This window comes from Pygocentrus nattereri, chromosome 30, assembly GCF_015220715.1.
Source record: "Pygocentrus nattereri isolate fPygNat1 chromosome 30, fPygNat1.pri, whole genome shotgun sequence".
In the NCBI taxonomy this organism is placed as follows: Eukaryota; Metazoa; Chordata; class Actinopteri; order Characiformes; family Serrasalmidae; genus Pygocentrus; species Pygocentrus nattereri.
The window spans coordinates 20,033,118-20,055,233 of NC_051240.1; the positions used below are offsets into that span (position 1 = coordinate 20,033,118).

At 39.1% G+C, this 22,116-nt stretch overlaps 1 protein-coding gene across 1 annotated transcript in view; it reads right to left on the minus strand.

The window, feature by feature from the left end:
• Positions 1–1,582: 1,582 nt before the first annotated feature.
• calcrlb (calcitonin receptor-like b) overlaps positions 1,583–22,116 on the minus strand; it is a 31,253-nt gene continuing 10,719 nt past the window's right edge. Inside the window, exons 2-13 of the mRNA XM_017722239.1 lie at positions 15,636–15,729; positions 15,393–15,546; positions 12,379–12,498; positions 10,548–10,663; positions 10,312–10,403; positions 9,035–9,161; positions 7,705–7,858; positions 7,546–7,606; positions 7,338–7,404; positions 4,926–5,144; positions 3,440–3,481; positions 1,583–3,251 (exon numbers count right to left, since the gene is read on the minus strand). Of these exons, the coding sequence (XP_017577728.1) occupies positions 3,033–3,251; positions 3,440–3,481; positions 4,926–5,144; positions 7,338–7,404; positions 7,546–7,606; positions 7,705–7,858; positions 9,035–9,161; positions 10,312–10,403; positions 10,548–10,663; positions 12,379–12,498; positions 15,393–15,546; positions 15,636–15,686 (1,422 nt within the window). The 5' untranslated portion in view covers positions 15,687–15,729 and the 3' untranslated portion in view covers positions 1,583–3,032. The remainder of the gene's footprint in view (positions 3,252–3,439; positions 3,482–4,925; positions 5,145–7,337; positions 7,405–7,545; positions 7,607–7,704; positions 7,859–9,034; positions 9,162–10,311; positions 10,404–10,547; positions 10,664–12,378; positions 12,499–15,392; positions 15,547–15,635; positions 15,730–22,116) is intronic.

A 22,116-nucleotide genomic window follows, 5' to 3' on the forward strand; every position in this document is an offset into this window, starting at 1 on the left:
ATTTACAAAGCACAAGTAAAGAAAAGAAGGACGGAGAAATCAGTAAATTGAGCTGTGAGTGGAAAATGAGTGAACATAAGAGGAATTTTGTCTAATACTCTGCCTAAACACTGGTGGACCGCCAGAAAACGCTGAGCTAAACGCCAGTGGACCATCAGATTTGCCATAAGTGGGCTGACAGTGGTCCACTATTCTCTTGTCATCAGGGTATTTAACTCGTCTTCCCATCAAATAGCCAACGTCAGGGACCCAGTGCCCATTAAATTAGATTATTAAATAGAGCATCATCAGACTCTGACTGGTAACTGCACTGATGGCAGATTTTCACCAAAAAGCATAATAGTTGTATTGAGGATGGCTGAGTATCTCACTTTCCATAACTGGGGGCCACCACAAAGGCAAAGAACAGATGTTGTGTTTCATGCACACTTGTGACAAAACTAAATAGGAGGGCATTTCCAAAACGTTCATTTGGAAGAATGAAGACTCAAACAATAGTATTTGAGTATTTCTCTAGCTAGCTTGTTTTACTTGTGTTATCGATTGTATTCTGGATGTTAGAAGAGTTTGGCTGGTTTTAGAGAAGTGGACTTGTTAACAATACTTTAACAAGTTGCCTTCAGACGTGTCTTCTCATTATAAGACCATGTCTGGCCCCACAAGACTAACATCTTACTGGCACCAGAAGATTGCTACAAGTGAATGCATTGTCAATAGTTATTATATTTGTATATATATATATATATATATATATATATATATATATATATATATATATATGTATTCATCTTTATTGTATGATGTAACATATCTATCCTGATTTGAGGGGCCTATCCCAGGACAATGCTTCCGTCCAGAGGACACGAGGGGTCACTGACTGATGATGAGTATAACATGACGTAAATCATGCGTGATGGCCATTGCAGTCGCCAGATCTAAACACAGTTTAACACCTAGGAGGGATTTTGGACGTGTTCAAAACATCAGCTGTGGGAATCTTGTGGAAGTATGGTGTTCCATCCCTTCAGTGGCTTGAAGAAACCATGCCCAGGCGCAGTGAAGCCTTTCTGGTGGCTCAGCGTGACTCAACACATTAGTACGATTTTTTACTGTTCATCTTCCTTTCATTTGTCTCACATCCATACCAATTATTATGTAATGTTGCATGTTTGTGATTTTGCAGCCATGAAGATTTCTTCAAATCTAATCAGGGTCAAATAGCAAAGCCTCGTTCGACCACTGGTCCCTCCTAGACCAGCTCTGTTACTTCTCCTCAGAGATGCTAATCCCAAACATCATAGCAAAAAGCAAAGGCAGCACATACCTCCTTCCATACCACCTTACTTCAAATATTTGATTTAATTTCTAACCTTTTTTCTTAAAAGCTGGAGCCTGAAGTAGCTCTGGGAGGTGTCAAATGCAGCTAAGCAGGTGGATTTCCACGAAACACATGACATGTGAGCTGTTTTGGTTCCTGTCACTGAAACGCACCCACTGGCAGGTTCTCTAAACATATTTTTACATGTCTGTTTTCAAGCTCTTAAAAACATGTTCACCCAAAAATACTCACAAGGACTGCGACTTGTTCAAGACCTGGTGATATATTTGTCTTTAAGTACAATAACTTAAAAGGTTATACCAAAGTACAATTTCGCACAAAAGAAACGGCAACATTGCCACAATGTTTTCAGCATGCAACTGAACATGAGCGAGGAGAAAATTTCAATGCACTATCCCACCACGACCTGCACTTTCTGACATCAGTAAAGAGTAAACCAGCTGATCAAAATGTATTATGATTCCTTTCCTATTAATAGTGCCTACACATAAAATATGTTGACAAATATTGACCGTAAGCATATTATGCCTTTATAAATATACAAACGTTGTACTCATACAGACATCCGACATCCATTACACACCTAGAACGAGAAATATATTTACATTTTCCAAGTGTGAGTAGTTTCCTTTCCAGCATATGAACATTAGACTGAAATGCCCTAAAAGAGAAACATGAGAAACCATCAAAAGCGTCTGTATGTTCCAGACATAAGGACACACTGAATGAGATCTCCATTTAGAACCTGTCTTCTACAGACTTTACTGTAAACTCGTGTATGCTGACTGTAAAAATCAGAGAAGTGAGAGAACTAACTGTTCCCTTTAGGGTACAGCCAGACTCGGAATTGTATTGAGGACAAGATTACGCGGAATGTCCAACTCTGGTGGAGTCATTTTTGGTCTATGACGGTCCAACAAACCTCAGGAAATAATGAATATTTGGTTTCTATGTTGTAAGTATTACCCATTTTCAAGACTCTAGTCATTGCTAAAGACACAACTCCATGTGGTGTACACTACGCAGTTATTCAATAACGCTTGGAATTCTTTTGAATTTGAGCCTTGGACATTCCTTTTCATTACCGTTCGGATACAGTGGGTTTTCCCTGCGCCTAGCGTACAGAGCTTAAGACATATCAGCTTTGCATCGGGACATTCCATAAATACATTTTTTTCCTTGCTGTGGTTTGCCTTTGTCTCAATTTAGATTATAAAGTCCACTTTTCAGAAACACTGCATTTCAAACCAACACGTGTGGAAACAACAAAGAACAGATGGGGTTTCACAATCAGCACACCCTCAGTACAGTTTGTTTTTCAGAATCTCTTAGAACTTTCTTTTCAATGCCAGAGCGATCCACATTAATCCACATTAATTCTTGTAAAGACTCTTGCTGGTTGCTAATCCCAAATACTGTCCTGTTTAAGGCTGGAAAATACAACCAATGGATGGTGCTTTCAGAGTTAACTGTTTGAAGGATGCAGTGCTAGCTATCCTCTGTACTCCGCATGATTTCCTAGTCCACAATAAGAATCCTGTCCTCCTTAAGAAATCAAGGACAGTGTTGCTGTTTAAAAGGCTTTTTCAATGGCCTTTTCTTGGTGATGAAAGGATCAGTCAAAATAGATCCCAATGAACTTTAAGTCTTGTAGTCAGGTCCTCTGAGTTAAATGCTCACATCAGTGGCCTTTTCACATGTACAGGTTATCTGATCGAAGGATGGTGGCCTCCATGGTGTGGAAGCTCTTGCCGTTCAGTGTCTCCATGTGTCCGTCGATGCTGTAGCAACGGTGCACCTCTGTCATGGAGGAGGTGGTGTAGGATGCAGAGCGCAGGGCTTCCTGGTTGGAGAAGGTGCCGCCAAACTGCATGCGGTACTGGTTCCAATGCCGCCGTAACACACCTTGGACCTAGAGGCCAGAGAGAGAGACAAGGTTTGGTCCAGTCAGCTGTTTATGCCCATGTGATGATGTCTTAAAAAAGAAAATGACACCTCAGCAGAGAAAATGATGATATATGTTTGCATGACTTAAAATCCATGAAAACTCAGTTCAACTTTGCCTCAAATTTGCTGAAGTGCACAAGCACAATGACTCACCTCCCCATTGAAGAAGCAGAAGATTGTTGCCACCAGGAGACCCTAAAGTGTGGGAGAAAACAGTACAGAGATAAGATAATGTAGATCATCTACAGATCAAAGCATGGACTGTTGATTAGCCTTAAATTCTGGGGAAACATCTCAACTTCTTTGTCATGGACAACACAATAAAGTCTAGGACTTATTTCCATTGTGGTCCTTGATATTTAACAGCAAAGATGCTGCAATCTATAATGCCAGCAAGCAGCATCCAATCCATATTGCATACATCCAAACAGTCAAGAAAAAAAAATCAATCAGGTTTACCAACTGTTAAAAAACAGTATCATATTTAGCTTAAGCTGTGCTGCTCTAAGTTCCACAGCTAAGGTCTTGAAATTGACTTTTACCAATTTGGTCCCAGGGATGTAACCCCAATGTTCATCCAATGTAGATCCAATGTAGTCCATGTATTCAGTGTTATCTATCATTTCTTTTCCCAGGCCTTTCACAAATCCACCATCCGGAAGTTACTGGTATAATCAAAATGCTACTTAAACTTAAGAGCATCAGCATCAAACAATCCCTGTCCAACAACTCAATAGTTAAGCAGTGAAGTACTTCAATTAAACTTAAAATAAAACATCCAAGATAATTAACAAAGGATCTACAATCTTCTACCCCCACCCCCACCCCCCCCGCAATGTATAGTACAACAGACATTTTCAAATTATGTCAAAAATGGAGATACGAGGTTTTGTTCTGACAGCAGCAATATGTTCTCAATGGATTGCCTGATTAAATTAAAGGATAAATTAAAATAAAAATAAATAAGCAGTAGAGGACATTAATGAGAGATCAAGCCTTTTCCGTGTTTTGTAAATCAGCAAACGTAACCCAAAGTTCTGAATCCCTTTTATTGAGTTGATGGACTGACTCCAACATATGTTCATAAATGTATCCTTTACTGTCTGTAAGAGGTGTAATATGAGGCTTATATGAGGGAAGGGTTATAGAGACAGCTGTGAAGATTCTGCTCATGAACAAACAATGAGAGCCTTGCAAAACTCAAGGTATCTGGTTCAAGAATTGATTCCATTTTAAATATTTATTAAAATGTCTTGACTCAAGAATTTATTAGTGACTGGAAATTTGCCTAGTTTTCATCGTCGACAGTGGTTTCCATGAAAGACAGCAAATGAGAGACCATCAGGAGAGACTGAGGGGCATCCTGTCGATACAGTTTCCTGTTGATACACCGTTTTGAATGTTCATTTTTTCAGTGTGTTGACACTACACTGAAATCAACACCCCTTTAGCACTCGGATGCCCTGCTCCACAGTGCATAGTGCTTCATCTGGACCTCTTTCTGAGAAGCGAATGTCCTCTACACAACGCAACGACAATACTTTATTGTTCTCTCTGGTGTAAAACATAACACAGGAAAGCAAACAACTTTTCCGACAAGGCTATCGGCGCTCTCCTGCTGCTTTTCAGCAGTTCTCACCTGGTAATGCAACAGGATTTGCATCACATACGAGTAGATTTCAAAGGAGAATCGTCCTTCTGGTTTGTAGGACAATAGGACGAACTGGATGCCCAGGAGAGGCACCAGGATCAGGGTGGCCCTCATAGCCTTCATGTAGAGGCTGGACTCCGCCTGGTGGGTCACCTTCAGCTTGGTTATTAATACTCTGACGATGTTCAGGAGGAAGAACAGATTCACCTGAGAAGACCAGAGATAAAGAAAGAGAGAATTAGAGAAAGACCGGCTTTGAACATTTAAAGCAGTGCCAAGCAGGCTGTTTTCCAGCTACAGTCCTGAAGGCTCATTTGCACTGCACAGTTTTCCTTGAACCCAAGGCATGTCATTAGCTAGTTACCCTTTTTGCACTGTTTTAATACTGTGTGAAACACTGGACTGGGCATGTATAGTGAATGTAAATAATAAATAACAATGCTAACAGTGTGGCGTAGTTCAGGGGTTTCAGGTAAGGGGCCACATTACACTACACAGTCCAACATCAAGGTCCAATCCCATGTCACTCCTCACCCCTCTGTTTTGTGCTTGCACGTCTAGGGGTAAGGTGTCCCCAATTTTTTGTTGACGTAGAGGGGGAGGGCGAAGTGTTAGGGCTATGTGGCCCTCCAAACGGAGGTTTTTCAGAGGCACAATCCAAAAAGAGTGTTATGAGGAACCCACAGGTTGGGTGCGCAAGCAACCAAAGAAACCCACAAATGTGAGTATTTTCTCAGTTAAAAATTAGTCGTAGTGGCAGAAGTCTTTGCATGTCAGCACAGCCAATGGAACAGTGAATTAAGGCATATTATTTATAAAGGAAATAATGCATACTGAATCATCAGTACAACATACTGAATCACATGCTGTAGCTTTGTATCATGGTTTTAGCTTGGGATTAACATAGTAGTGACCTGCTACTAGGAGACTATGGAAGTGTGGCTATGCACATGGCCGCACGCAAAGGATCATGGTATACACCCTTCCTCCTATTTGTGGTAATGTTGTGGTCTGTTTGTTTATGTGTAGGTATGTGTACCAGCAGGGGGCTCGTCGTCATGGAGAAGTGTGTAGCCAAAGCTGACCTCCCCTGTGAGTTTGGTGTCCTGCATGTGCCTTTCTGCCAGTTTGCTCAACAAAGAGCGCTTCTCTCAGCACAAGCATGGCTACCACTGCGTCTTACTCTCTGCCAATGTCACAACATTGACCTATAGCTAGTGCAGGGGTCGCAACCCCAATGTTAAGAAGAGACATTTTGTCCAGCAAAATTCAAACCACCTTGGCAGCCACAACAGTTTATGCCCATTTTACCATCTTGGCTGTAAATATGTCTCAGTATGTGCTGATGTCCTAGTATAGGCTGACCAATTTAACGTAAATGGAAAAACGCAGACTTACTTTGCTTTAAATTTAGCTCAGCTTTAGCCACTTTTCTGGCAGTTTCTCATTGCAGATGAAACATATTAATAATAATAATAATAATAGATTAAATTTAAAAGCGCCTTTCTTGACACTCAAGGACACTGTACAAAATGTAGGGTTATATATATATATAAAACAAAAATATTAGGAAACCAGCTGGAGTGATTATAAATGCAAATAAGTCCATTTGTCTCCAAATTATCAATGTTCGTCTCAAATCTTTCTCTTTGTCTTTTCATTAGCTACTAGCTAACAGGCAAGATGTCTGTGTTGCTATGGTGACCAGCTGCCAGTGCGCCAATCTTCAGAGTTAAAGGGTGAATTAGCAGTTATGCATTAAGTCCAGCGTTTGAGTCCATTTGTTGTTAAAACTGTGTTGGACGATCAGCAGAGCTTTATTTTACTGCAATGGAGAATTATTTTATTTTTACCTAAAAATTCTGTTGTGGAGCCGCAACAAGGCAGTAAAAGAGCCGCATGTTGCCGACCCCCTGAGCTGCAGCATTCGACTGGACACTATAAAGCATAACCTTTGCTTCAAACATTGTAGGTTTGTAATGTTCCATGCTGTAATTAACTGGAAATGGAAGCATAAATTCTCATTTGCACTGTATTGAAAGATGTAAAAACCAAATTCTAAATGTTCTAAATTGTTCTATTTCTAGGAGCCATGCATTTTAAATCATAATAACTACAAGCTACAATCTATTATTGGAGGGGGCAAGGAAAGAAAGCTGCTTTAGCACTGATTACAATGCAAACGGCAACACCAGCATCAGGAAAACTCAAGATCAGAGAACGTGGGAAACAGATGTAATCAGTGAACTTGCTGGTGGAACAGTTCCATAAAATCAAGGCGTTCTCTTTTAATTCTACAGAGAACGGCTAACTAAACGATTCAAATTAGATTTCCAGTCCAAACACAGAGGCAAAAAAAGCGCATGCTGGTGAAAGGAGGGAGAGAGAGAGAGCACTCACCAGTAGAGCAGCACAAATGGGCCCATGGATAATATAAAGCAGAGACGTGTCTGAACTGATCCAACAACTGCAGCGAGGAGAAAACAAGATGCAGATTTTCACATTATTACACTCCTCTCTCAGAGCAATAACACAGGGCGACTGTGTATTAATGACATCAACAGCTTCTTTTGCGGTTTCAGTGAGTTTCAAAAGCGCATAAACTTACTTGTCGTTGTAGTAATAACTTCTGGCTGCGGCATGTATCAAAGTCGGAATGAGAGGAAATCCTGGAAAACGTTCGACAGAAACAAATGCTAAGTCACATCGTCATCAATTTGTGTCGTAACCACACAGTGAACAACGCAGTGGGACATGATGAACGCACCCCAGCCCAGCAGGTAGTACCACATCAGGTGCTGCTTCTCAGCAAACACAGCCACCACAATGAGCGTGTGTAGGTAGATCCCCTCACACAGCATCCAGAAGTACATACAGCCCTGAATATAGAGATGGATGAATGAGGCCACCTTACAGCTCACCTGAAAGAGAAAACAGGCGAGTATAAGCAACAGTCGGATGCAAAAGTTTGGGCACCCCTGGTTAAATGAGATGATAATTTGTTAATTGTCTAAGTGAATTGCTGTTCATTTGCTGAATTTAACATATAGGAGAAAATATAAAACATAAAAGGTGGCCTGTGTGAAAGTTGTGGCACACTATGTTTTATATATACATATATATCAGAAATGACTTAACTTTGGAGATTTTTCAATACTTCTAGCTAAAAAACTATTTCTTTAAGCTGACTCTGTTGGCCAAATGTGCACTGGGATCGTCACTCAAGTCAAAGGATTGGGGAAATCATTTAACAACCTCTAGAGAACCCCTGCCTTAATTCACTGTTCCATTGGCTGTGCTGACATGCAAAGACGTCTGCCACTACGACTAAATATATTCTGATTATAGATTAACACTGAGGTGTTTAATATGCACTCTACTCAATGGCCTGATGGAACATCTCTGTTTACATGCACACTAGAGGTTTTCTGATCCAACATTATGCACATGCATACAGAATCACTTAGGGGCAGTTGTGGGCTGGAGGTTAAGGAACCAGCCTGGTTCGATCTCCTGAGCCGACAGGACATGACCGAGGTGCCCTTAAGCACCTAACCCCCAACTGCTCTCGGGGCACTGCAGATAGGGCTGCCCACCACTCCGGGTAAGTGTGCTCACTGCCCCCTAGTGTGTGTCTTCACTAGTGTGTATGTGGTGTTTCACTGCACAGATGGGTCAGATTGCGGAAGTGAAATTTCTCCATTGTGGGACTAATAAGGGTCACTTAATCTAATCTAATCTTAGTGTAGATATTACCATGACAACAAGCATCATGTGAGTCCGGGCAAATCTATTTACAGATTATTTACAGGATTACCTACCTCGTTCAATTGGATAGAAAGTGTATTCCGAATGGCTATTCCCAGTGAAGTGTTTACATGGATGTATCCTATTCTGATTGAGCTAATAGTCGGATTATTAATGGATTATTAGGCTGCATATAAATGTGGCTACTATGTGATGGGAGACAGACAGAGGTAGTGGACCAGAGTACAGATTCTACGTTGTAGGCCCTTGTTCCAGACTACTAACAGTATAATAACAATCCCCCTTAAAAAGTGCCTTTGAGTGCCCAACACAAAGAGTAGACTACTCACTGGGTTTGTTTCTATTAACTTGTCATTGTTGACAACAGCGGTGAACCAAATGATGGTTACAATAGAGTACAAGATGAAAGAGGAGAAAAGGTTCTTGTGGAGTGTAATCCTCTGGCAACTTAAGCTCCTGTGGGTAGAGAAAATAAATCAGTACACATGAAGCAACATCACTAGTTATCAGTGGTGGATGAAGTGCACAAACCATGTACTTGAGTTGAAGTAGAGACACCCAGGGTAAAATATTCCTCCAGTAAAAGTAGAAGTTCCTCCCTTTAGACCTCCACTTGAGTAAAAGTACTAAAGTATTTGCCTTCAAATGTACTTAAGTATAAAGTAAAAGTACTAAAAGAGTAATTCTGGCTCTGATGTCCTGTTATCATTTTTATAACCAGACTGGCTTCATGAACTCATTTCAGGTGAAAGTCCTCCAGCGTCTCTCTTGGTAAACCAGTCTTTTAATAGAACGTCATTAATTAGTGACGCTGACGTCTATTAAAATGATCAGAAGCACAAAACACTGAAGGTAAACAGTTTCCATCAGGGAGAACCGAGTGGCTCTGAAATCACTTTTTACACACAAGCAAAGTTTCAGTTTCAGATTTATTTACAACTTAGTTCCAAGTTTAAGTTGAATAAAAACTGGCTTTAAACTCAGGATCACAGATGAGCTCCTTTACTATGTTGATCTGTAGGCGTCTGTTCATAAACATAAACCAGCCCAAACTCATTTACTATAAAATGAAATGGTGTTTGTAGAAATTCAGAAAAAAGCCGCGTCAGTCTCGACTGCATATGTGGACATATTTCTATATTGAGCTCTATTTACACAAAGTTAGGTTAGTTCATCATTTATGTTGAACAGACTCTCCCAAAGTTTTACGCTGCTGCGCTGACGTTGAACCGCGTGCTGCACTGGCTCGGTATGACCAACAGGTCAAAACCAGCTCTAAACAAAGTGACCGCTGGGCCCTGATTGGTGCTCTGGCTTTGTGCTTCTTTCGTTTTGACATGTTACGTTTTTATACACACAGAAACCAAAAGGAACGACAGATTTCTCAAAATGTAGGAGGAAAAAGTCGGATATTAGACTCTGAAATGTAGTGGAGTGAAAGGAAAAAGACGCCCAGAACGGAGAAACTTCAGTACAGATACACCAAAAATACTAAAGTACAGAAACTAAATACATTTACTGTCTCATTATAGTTACTGTCCACCACTGCTAGTTATTGGTACAAGCAGTACACAATTAAAATGTAGTGGTGTCACAGTTGACTTACTTGAAATGGAAGAATATTGCCAGAGAAGCAGACAAAAATATCAGAGATAATCCATGACCAATGAGGATCAAATAGTAGAGGTTCAGCGCCGTCTAAAGGAAACAAACAATGCAGTCAGACGTGTAGCATGTGTCCTTAAATCTGAAGGCTCATATGAAGCTGATGCGTGCTGCTTATCTTTGTCTTTCTCGTGACGACCTCACAGCAGTTTTAGAACATTTCAGATTCCAGCTCACCTTGCCGTGTTCGGTGTTGAGCTCTGTTGAACAGCTTGTGTAATTGGTCCATGTTCTGTTGCTCTCAGGGTGGACGAACCAGTGGCCATCCATTGTGCAGATCTTCGTAGCCATTGCTAAAAAAAAGTTTATATCTTAGAAAACAATGAAGAGCAATCCCTGATCAAGGCTTTAATGCTCTGTAATAGGCAAGCATGAATTGGCACATAACTGTTTAAAAACATCATCAAACAGATAAGTCACTCCATGGAAACGTCCATTTTTGTGTCCCTAGTGTTCACCAGTATATTGCACTCAAAAACATGCTAGGGCTACAATTTATTTATATTGTAAAATAAAACATATGTTATGATTACAAATGACAAATATTGGTTTTTAAATCAATTTTATAGAAGTGCTCATCCTCACAGTCATGTGTAAAGGGTGGGGCTGCAATAATCTTTACATGACTATGAAATATATGATTACATGACATGAAAACAAAAGCCAAATAAATAATATAAAATATTTAATGGAAGTCGTGGTCCCTAGGAGTCATGTAACTCGTGTTATGGCGTAACAAAAAATCTCTTATTTTGAAAAAATAATCACACAGATGACATCACTCGAGGATCTGTGAAGAAAAGCACATGGTGAGTCCACTGAGTCTTTCGGTTATCAGAACATTTCTCATTAACTCATGATTTCATATGAAGCTTTGAGTTGACATCACTGGTGTGACCGACTTTATTCTTAGATAATTGTGAAAAAACAGAACACAAATGGATTAAATTACATATTTTAGTGGATAAACATGTAGTTTGCTGCTCTGTAGCAGCTGTTTTGCAAAACACATTTTACTGCACAGTTCCTGTTTATTTAACCCATTTGGAGAACAAATAAGGCCTGTGCAAAAGTTATGGAACATTTCATATTTTTTGCTTTATATTTTTCTAATATGTTACATTCATGGAATAAATGGAAATTGTGCATTAAAATTTGCAGATAAAATGCCACACTTAAGTGTGTTAAGGATGCGTTCACTTATTTTCACTTCAGACAATCAACAAAACATCTAACGTGACCAGAAATGTCCTCTGTAATTCCATTGCAAACTAGTTACAGGTGCTGACTATAAAAGCTAAGTGAAAAATATTTGGAGCTCGAGTTGGAAATTTTGCACAGTTGCGTGGATTATAAGCTTGGCTTATAGTTGCATGCAAACCCAGGACATCAGCGTGTCTGTAGTGTAAGTGACATACATTTATTTATGGCTTTTTTTACTGCAGTGAACACTTTATTTGCTGATTTTAACTTATTGGAAAAAAAATGAAATATGATATAGTTCATACATCATTACCTTTGAATGAGCTACATTGTAGAATTTTTTCTAAGATGAAGAAAAAGTTTGGACAGCACATGTAATTCACTGAACATTTATTAAGCTCAAAGACATGTTTCGGCATTCGGCCCTGCTCAGGGTTTAGTATCTCAAATGTTTCCATAAGTGACTTTGGGACACATTTCTTTGTGGAATTTAAATATTATTTACTTCATTTTAAAAGAAATGTAAAAAATCTTTAAAAAAAGAAATTGAAAAAAAAAAAAAACTAAACAAATTAATAAAAAAATAAAGGTTAAGGGTTTTCAGAATAGAAAATATCCTATAAATGATGACTTTTATATTTTATGTTTATATTTATTTTTATTTGTTTATATTGGCTCATTGCCAACTCAAATAATGCATAATACATGTAAATACTGTATCTACAGTACATTTAATATATTTATTTATGTATTTAACTGTGAGACTGCAGTGCAACTTGCATTTGAAGTGGGAGTCAAAACATACCTGTTGTGTCAAAGTCATGGTAGTAGTCTGGGCAGTGTTGAGTAGCGGTGACTCCAGTCTCTACGTAATCCCAGCACAGCCACCCATCCCACGTACGGTTACACGACAGCACCCCTGTGGCTACACACAGCACAAGAGTTACCATATTGGATTCACTGCTCGTTATGGATATGAAACAAACATTGCAGGATTTCATTAGCACACTTTACTCTGATAGTCCCTTATAGATCTTATAGAGTATCTACAGGTGCTCAACTTCTTCACAAATGATCTCTTCTACAACATTAGGATAAAGGTTAGGCTTAGGTTTAGGGATATATATTCAGTAGAATTCATTACGATCAAATGTTTAGTTGCATCTAACAGATCTTTGGTTTAATATTACTTAGAAATGAGGTGAGTATCTACAAAGCATCTACAGTGGACCCTCAAAATATAGTGTTACAGAATGCGTTACAAATGAACAAGTAACTTTTCCCAAGTTGACACCTAAAAGAACCTCTTACACCTCTTAACTTAAAGTGCTCTAAATAGATATAAATAGACAGAAGACAACATTTTTACAATAGAGTCCAACTACACGCTTAATAAAGGTGCCAAAGAGGGTGTTTTGGTGGGTGTTTTAATGCCTGTGGACCCTGGTTCCCCCTCTTGGTGTTGAACTCCCTGCCCTGCATATTATGGTGGTTCTTCTAGTGTAGCACACCTGAAACAATTATTCAGCTCATTAACCAGCCTATCCAGTTAAGGCATGTGTAAGAGCAGGAAAACACTAAAGTGTGTTTGTAAATGAACTTGTGGGTGTGAAGCATCTTTAAAGTTTAAAATGCACCCACAATGTGAAGTTCTATACCAACTGGGGCTCACCAGTCTAAATCAGACATGTCAAACTGGAGACCTTCCAGGCCAAGGCGCTGCAGATGTTAGCATTTACTCTCATCTAACACCCTGAATTCAGTTCAAGGCCTTGCTGATTAGCTGAGGAGCTGAATCTAGGGCTGAAAAATGAATCATTTTTATATCGAAATCGCAATTTATGACGATGCCATTTTCAAATCACAAGAGCTGCAATTTTCTTTAATTATAGCCCACAATCTTAAAAAATACAGTTCTTCAAGGTTCTTAAAAAGATGGTTCTTTAGCAAAAACAGTCATTCTATACAGAACCATGAACACTCAGATCCATTTGCATGCATAAAAAGTTCTTCGCATGGTGAAAAGTTTCTTCAGATTGGAGAATGTGTTGTATGTGGTTCTGTGGAGCATTGAAAAGGGTTGGTACTGTTACTTTGTTGCTTGTTGATGTCAAGCTTCTAACATTAGAAGAACACGTTGGTCCTATAGAGAACTCTTTTCTCCATAGATTTCTCTCTATAGAGATTTATTCTAGAGATTTATTCTCTCTATAGATTTCTCTCTATATTTCTCTATAGATTTCTCTCTATTTATTCTCTATATAGAACCATATACAACACATTCTCCATTTCATTCATGTTTGCTAGTAATAAACAATAATACGACACTACACTGACTGTAAAAAAGAAACTGAAGTTCATAGAACTGTGTGTCCGAGCCAAGAACAATTTAGGAACCTTTATATTTAAGAGCGTTCTCTCACTGAAATACACATCTTGGCTGTGTCTTCTTGAAGTGCTGCTTATGGGAGACATTAACCTGATTTATGCTCACTGGTGACAGAAAGCCTCAAAGCTCAATCTAGACAAGCACTGACAATCTTCACAACTGATGTCAAACAAATCTCTGCCTGGAAGCGGTTGGAGCCAGGCCATGTGTCAGGAATATATGGCCGAGTGTTTGCAGAAGAACAATGTATGCCTATGGACACACCCAACACAACATACAATGACATTCCAGTGAGTCAGTAGCCGTTTACACATAAAAGCAAAGAATCATCAGACAAAATTAAAAAAGTCTCTAAAATAGAGAGGGCCAAGTCTCCTAAATCGTGCCCTAAACTAACCATGTATTTAATTTAATTTGTTCAGCCAACGACATATAACTCACTAAAAACTCTTAATCTTCCTTTACTATGACTATCATAGTGTAACACAGCATAAAAATGCTATTACATTTACAGTTATCTTACTGTAATTCCCATTAAACATTAAAATCACAGTATCTATTGTAAACACACAGTATGTTCGGCTATATCAACAGTGTTTACAGCCAAAGAATACAGCTATAAAAGCATTTACTATGACCATCATATATACTGTACAAGTTATATCAAATTTACAGTAATCTTGCCATAATTCCATAACATTAAAATCACAGTAACTATTGTGAACATACAGTATGTTCCCATATATCTAAACATTTAACTCACTAAAACTCTTAATGGCTATTTACTATGACTATCATACATACAGTAAAAATGCTATAAAATTCTCAGTAATCTTGCCGTAATTCCATAACACTAAAATCACAGTAAATATTGTGAACACAGTATGTTCCCGTATATCTACAGGAATACCAGACATGTGTTTACAGCTAAAGAATACAGGCATAAAAGAATTAGGTAAAATACTGTAAAAATGCTATATAATTTACAGTAATCTTGCTGTAATTCCATAACATTAAAATCACAGTAAATATTGTGAACACACAGTATGTTCCCGTATATCTACAGGAATACTATACCTGTGTTTACAGCTTAATAGTACAGAAAATGCAAAATTATAGTAAAGCAGGCATGGAAGTGCAATTATTAATTGTTATGAAGGTCAGTTCAGGTGCCAGCACTTTACTATACACAGCTACAGGTGTTGTTTACTCATTGGTATGAACTACTATGTTACATCCAGTTCACTTGAAGCAACTACAACAAGTACTTGGAGACTTGTGGTAAACTTGAAGTATGAAGTTATTTAATCTTAAACAAAATTATATTTCAGATTGACAAAAAACACTTTTAGCACAATATGACTGGCTGTGCAGCTGTTCTACCCAGAAGACTCTTAATTAGGCAGCAATAAGATTTCTGGATTTCTCACCTGCTTGACTGTGATCAGAGTGGTCTTTTGCAATCTTCTGGTAGCATTCAAACTGTGCCATTACAATCTTGCTTTGGCTGATGTCCATTTTGTGACCGTCATTCTTAGACTTCTCTTGTGTGTCATTCTCCACTGCAAGAGCCACTATGAAGAGCTGTAAAGGATTAGTCAATAAAATGTTAATAAAAATGTTATTTTTATTTTTGTACACTGCAGTAATGATTATAACTAGGCATACTGTACCTCACAGGTTGTGGACAGTAACAGAAATGAGGTCAACCAATATCCAGACATGGTTTGTCTGTTCTATGGCCGGACAATGGTGTCTGTCTAAGTCCTGAAACAAAGAGAAGAGAATTGAATGAAATCACTGAATTAGTGCACTGTGATGTGGTCAACAACAACCCATAACTGAAGAGGCACAAATGAGCCATGAAATGCAGTGTCTCCCTGTTTTGAAGGAGGTCCCTCAGATCTATGCAGTTTCTGCTCTAAGACCATTCGATGGGAATGTGCATGATTTATAAATGTGAACTGGATTTTTGTCTTTGTAGATCAGTGAGCAGGTCAGCTTGTATAAAAAGTGTTTTATTGTGTTTAATTGCTATTTTTTTATTGTGGCAGTTGCATGTGATTTTTGAAATGAAGAAAGCTGCATTTCAACACAGCCACCTTTGAGGAGAGGTGTGAACTGTTTTCACTGGAGGGGGTTCTCACCCTGGGTGGCATACAGAAGGGCCTGGGTTCAATTCCTTCTGTGTGGGGTTTGCATGTTCTCCCCATGTCTGTGTGGGTTTCCTTCATGTGCTCCAGTACAGTCCAAATACATGCAGTCAACCAACTGGATATGCTAAACTGCCCCTAGGCATGTGTGTGAATGTATATGTCTGTGTGTCTGCCCTGCGATAGACTGGCCTCCTGTCCAGGGTGTTTCCTTCCTTCCGCCATTGACCACTGGGATAGGCTCCAGCTCCCCGCCAACCCAGAAGCACAAGCAGCTTAGGAAATGTGAGTGTTGGTTCTCACCCTGCGCCCCCCCCACCCTCTCATTACTCACTAGCAGCTCAACAGTCACAAACAGTGAGGCAGTCAATAATAGCTAGTTAATCTGATAACAACAGGGAAAATATTTTATTAATGTTAATTGTAAATATCTTAATTGATTTTCACTGGTGGAATGGTCCTGTCCAGGGTGTATACAGCCTTCCGCCCGATGACTGCTGGGATAGGCTCCAGCATCCCCCCCGCGACCCTGACGGAGAAGCGGCTTGGAAAATGGATGGATGGATGGTGGAATGGTCACTAGAGGACCTGCAGAAAGCGACTACTTGTAAATTTGAAAAGTTAATGAGCAGCATGTAACTCTCTCTGCTCTTCATACTATTAAAGGTGACAATATATTTGTATTATTTGTAATCATGATTATTTATGTCACAATATGCTTTTCCGAGTGAGTATAACTACTTCTACAACACTGAAGCACCTCCACATTATAAAACGTCAACCAATTTTAGCCTGTAAACAACAACAGCCAGAGTAACTGAATAAAGTGTATCTGTCAGCCCATTGCTTTGTTTTTAACAACTGATTTTTCCTACTTAAAGAGTTCATTGTTACAAACACTGGATGGTACTCATAAATTTTCATGGGTCTTTTAAATGTGGTGCTGTTTGTTACTGTTTTGCTGGTGCATTATACCCCTTCCAACTTCTTGTAAGATATATATCATGAAAATGACTTCTTCCATACTGCCCCACCTTTATATAGAAGTGATCTAAATTCTAACTGCACTGCACTTCAAAAGAATGGACGGATGGACAAGAACAGCATGTTTCTGATGATTTGTTATAGTAAGTAACAGTAAACTCCAAGTTTCCCCGAGCAAATAGCTGGGGATCTATCAACGGGTTCTTCAAGCCAGGACTGTGGCAATGGAGTCAACAGAAGCCAAGTGGAAAGAATCCAGGCCTGTTTGACATAACAGTTCAGTCTGCCGAGGGACCTCCAACCACAACACAAGGGAAGCAAGAATATCCTGAGACACGCACTGCAAAACTCGCTGTGCCTGTATTGGCTGTGGAGGACCAGGCCAGGGCCAAGATTTAAAAAAAGAGAAAACACATTGTATTTGTGTTATGATGGCTTTTACTTAGAATGACCTCTAGTTTACCATGAAGGTGAAAGGCTATGGTGTCTCTAGGAAACCTCAATGCCTCCTATGAGTAACCATTGTTGTATGTTTTGAGGAATTACTCAAGGAATCCAACAGGACCTAGACTACCACTAATGGCCATTGATTATTAATATAAAACACGTAATTTTACTGTAATTCCATAACATTAAAATCTATTAAAAACTATTGTGAACACAGTATGTTATTGCATATCTACAGTAATACTTACAGCTAGAGAGTACATAAAGTATAAAACTATATTGAAGAAGGAACTGAAAATACAACAAATGAGAATAATTGAAATTGTAACGAAAGTCAATTACTGCACACAAGTACAACTAATGTTAACTCACTGGTATGAACCAAAAGCACTTGGATTCTTTAACTACTAAATTATTGTAAACTGTTAATAAACTTTGTTAGGTAGCGAGCATATAAACGAAGATTTTCATCAGACTATTGAACTGAGTGAGAAGAAACACCTCAGTCTGGATCTGTAATCCGATTGTTTTCAATCGGACTGGCAAAACACAGAAACTCACTCCTCTACTCTTAATGAGATGCCGCGCACGGTCAAGCCTCAACATGAATTACAGATGACTTGCAGAGCCAAATAGGATTTGCGTTAACGGCACTATTTTTTAATCGCGTTATTAATGCCTTATTATCGCGTTAACTTCTACAGCCCTAATATATACACACCACAAAAACTAATCTACTTTTATAACTTTTCTAATGCATTTACACTTCACTGTACAGTCTGTTCATTAAGATTAAGTGACCCTTATTAGTCCCACAACGGGGAAATTTCACCTCCGCATTTAACCCATCTGTGAAGTGAAACACCACACACACTCTAGTGAGCACACACACACACACACACACACACACACACACACACACACACACACACACACACACACACACTAAGGGGCAGTGAGCACACTTGCCCGGAGCGGTGGGCAGCCCAATCCACACGACCCAGGGAGCAGTTGAGGGTTAGGTGTCTTGCTCAAGGACACCTCAATCATGTGCTGTCGGCTCTGGGGATCGAACCAGCAACCTTCCAGTCACGAGGCTGGTTCTCTAACCTCCAGCCCACGACTGCCCCAAGTCATCTCGTTCATGACATACATGACAATGTCCTAAGTTTTAACTTTACTTTCGTAGTGACTTCAGGGAATCCTGAGATACCTTTTTTTTTTTTTTTTACAAAACTCTACTGTAATTTGTTCATTACTATTAAGAATGGACATCAGCTCCCATAATTCATAGCAAAATACAATAACATATTGTAATACACTGAAAACAGTATAGTATTGTTATCGTGTTCCTTCGAGGCCTTAAGAAACTCAATCCAGACAGACTTTTCTCAGTGACCCTTCATATGTTACCCACTACAGCTCTCTAGAGCACCTCAGACATGTTGGTGGATTTGTTGTTGTTTTCCTTTTTAACATGGGACCTGTCGGTCTGGCTGGTGTCAGGGGGATGAGACGCCATGCGATTCTTTTGTTCGGCCTCCAAACATTTCCTGCGCGGATGGGGGGGCGAAACCAGATGACTGGGCTCATGTGGAAAATTATCCATCGGCCTTTTTCCTTTATGGAACAGTAAAGGACACGCTTCCGAGAAGTCCAGACAGACATGCTGAATTAATAAGAGCCTTTTTTAAACTCTCTATTTGAGTGGAAAACACGTTCCACCAGGAAATGCCACTCACTGTGGAGACTTTCATCATGGTAAGAGCACAAGATCACCTTGCAAAGAAGAATAACCTGTGTTAAAAGGGCTTTACAGAGATATCTGGATTTAGTTGAGCTCCGAGTTTGATTTAACTTTGTTGGAATTCACTTGCTCTATTGTTGGCTTTCCAGTAGTTCCAGTTTATAATCCAGCAAATCCTCTTGCATAAACTGTGGCATTTGATTTTGCAGGGGTTAATAATAAATGGTGCTGAAAACCATGTGCAGCGTCCATCCTTTTAAACCTTCCTTCCTGCCTTCCTTCCCTCATTCCTTTCTCAGCATCTCTCGCTGACAGTGCAGAGCCGGAGAGGTGCATCCGTACTTACAAAAGGGCATATGATCTAACCAGAGAGGCTTTATTGGCCTGCTGTGGGCCTTTTGTCATAATGCACCATTGTTAAACGTCTCAGATGGAAACCTTCTGGACTGAAGTCTTTGAAAAAGTCTTTCTTCAGCCCACATATAAAACATCACAGACCCAGTTGTGAAAGGACAGGAGCCATTTATAAAGAACTTTTGCTTTTACCTCATTTGTCATTCTTTTAAAAACCAAACCGAGATCCAAACAGCACACAGTTTCTCACCTGGGACTAGAAATAAGGCACCTAATTAAAAGTGAATTAAGAAGTGGTTCTTGGCTGGGATGTGCTGTTTTTAGAACAGCTTCACTTCTTCACACATGCACATCTCATTTATACAAATAGCTCTTAAAGAGCCATCCCCTTATCGGCATCACTGCAGGCCAGCTTCTATGATCTGGACTATGTCTAGACTAAAAAGAATTTGAAATGGTTATTTGCCATGGTCAGTGTGGTTTGGTCCTAAATTAAGCTTAATCCATGTCCAGGAAACTGGCCCAAGCAGTGTAATTACCATTAGCTCACTCTTTGAGAAGCAGAACTTGGAGTCACAGACTCAACTGGCCAATAAGAGCTGTCATACACATGAGTTCTACTTTGCATTGGATAAGAACATAATATCTGCTGAATATGACAATTGAGATTGATGAGGGGATTCATTTTGGGCTTTTCCACTGTAGATACAGTTTTACAGTAAGAATGAATGAGACCAAGCTTTAGGCTGCAGTTTGGCCTAATACACTGTCATTGCGCTACAGTCCTCATGTAACTTCACAATCCTCCTAATTCCTTTCCTGTGACTGTACCGGGTCAATGAAAGATGATGTAACAACCTAGATATGGGGTGAATGTTGCCTTTAATATGACTGCTGTTATGCCATCATGAGGCTTCAGGTGCCTGCTTTGTTTCACCCAAGAACATCTTCAGCACAAAAATGCTAGATTTATCACTATTCATGCAGTCCACCATGAAGTAGCATGGGAACGGCTAACCTGAGGTAACCCGCACGCGTTTTTGGAGTGATGCTATAGAAGAGCCACTTCTGGTTTCTAAAGAATCGTTCAAAGTGTGGCTCTTTAAAAAACTCAATTGAAATCATACAATTTAAAGCAGGGGAGTATCCAGGACCGACACTGGCCCAGGTGAAAATCTGATTTAAATGCCCTTCTTTTGTCATTCACCACCTCTAAGCATGCCAAGTAATGATTAATGGTTGTGGTGTAATGATAAGACTCAAATTACATGTATTGTTCATTTGGAAATAAAAATAATTTAACACCTCCTCCACAGGGAACACACTTAAATATGACATAATCTGCATATTTCAGAGCAAAATCAGAAACTGTGGCCCCCTTTATAGCCCCACCTAAAATATCTTAAAATCACCACTGATTAAAAGGTTCTTTAGGGGACCAAATGTGATTTCTCCAAAAAAAATCCTTTCCAAAGCTTTTATTTTTATGAAGGTGGGCGAGTAGCTAACTTATATTTTTTGTGGTTTACTTTACTTATCTGTTAAACTTACTAATGCAAATCATGACTTATTGTTATTGTTTATTACTTATTATTACAACTAATTACATAAATCTAGTAACACATACTATTTCTTGTATACTCCTTAGTTACTTACTTAGTCTTTCCACCTTGTTTGACCTACCATCGTCATTGTCCCCTGCCTACCTTCCCTTGTTTTTTTTTTCTTTAATTTAAATTTAAAACTTAAAATTTTGGGAGCTCATCTAATCTCAGTCAGTACTGGCTGTAGATCAGTGCTGAGTAAGCTGAGTTGCCATGACCCCACCTGCTGAGTGTGGTTCTGAATATTTCAGACCACTCCTGATTTCTGGGCTCTACTGCCAGTATTGGGCAAGATGGTCCAGAAGAGTATTAAGTGCGGTTTAAGGCATTCTTCTCAAAAATATTCTGCTATTCAGTATAAATTTGTTCAAATTAAAGCTCAGTTTAGCTTTTAATGGAAGAAATTGAGTCAGCTGAACTTGAGTGGCCAGAATTGTGTAAAAGCAGTACATATATGTTAGGATGACTTGAATTGAGTTAGTACTGTTATTATATAAGTCCAAAATACTCAAAGGAGTGATTTACTCAATTTAGTTAAGTGTATACAACAATAAATGTGCTGTTCATACTCAGTTCAGGGAATTACTAATGGTCAAATGTTTTGAGTAACCTAAACTTAAATGGTTTAAGGCAAACGGGTTCCGTAAACCATTTAAGTTCACTGAACTCATTAGATTTTGCAGCGTAAGTTAATGTAAAGAAGTTTTATTCCAAGTGATTTTAGAGCGTTTCTACTGGCCCGTTCGTTATGAAATTCTCACACAACATAAAAGACAACTGCTGTGTTGAAATGATGTAGAAAAATAATTGACAAACAGGCAGATGCATGGTTTTCTTTGGACAGTGACGCTATGTTAGAACAACT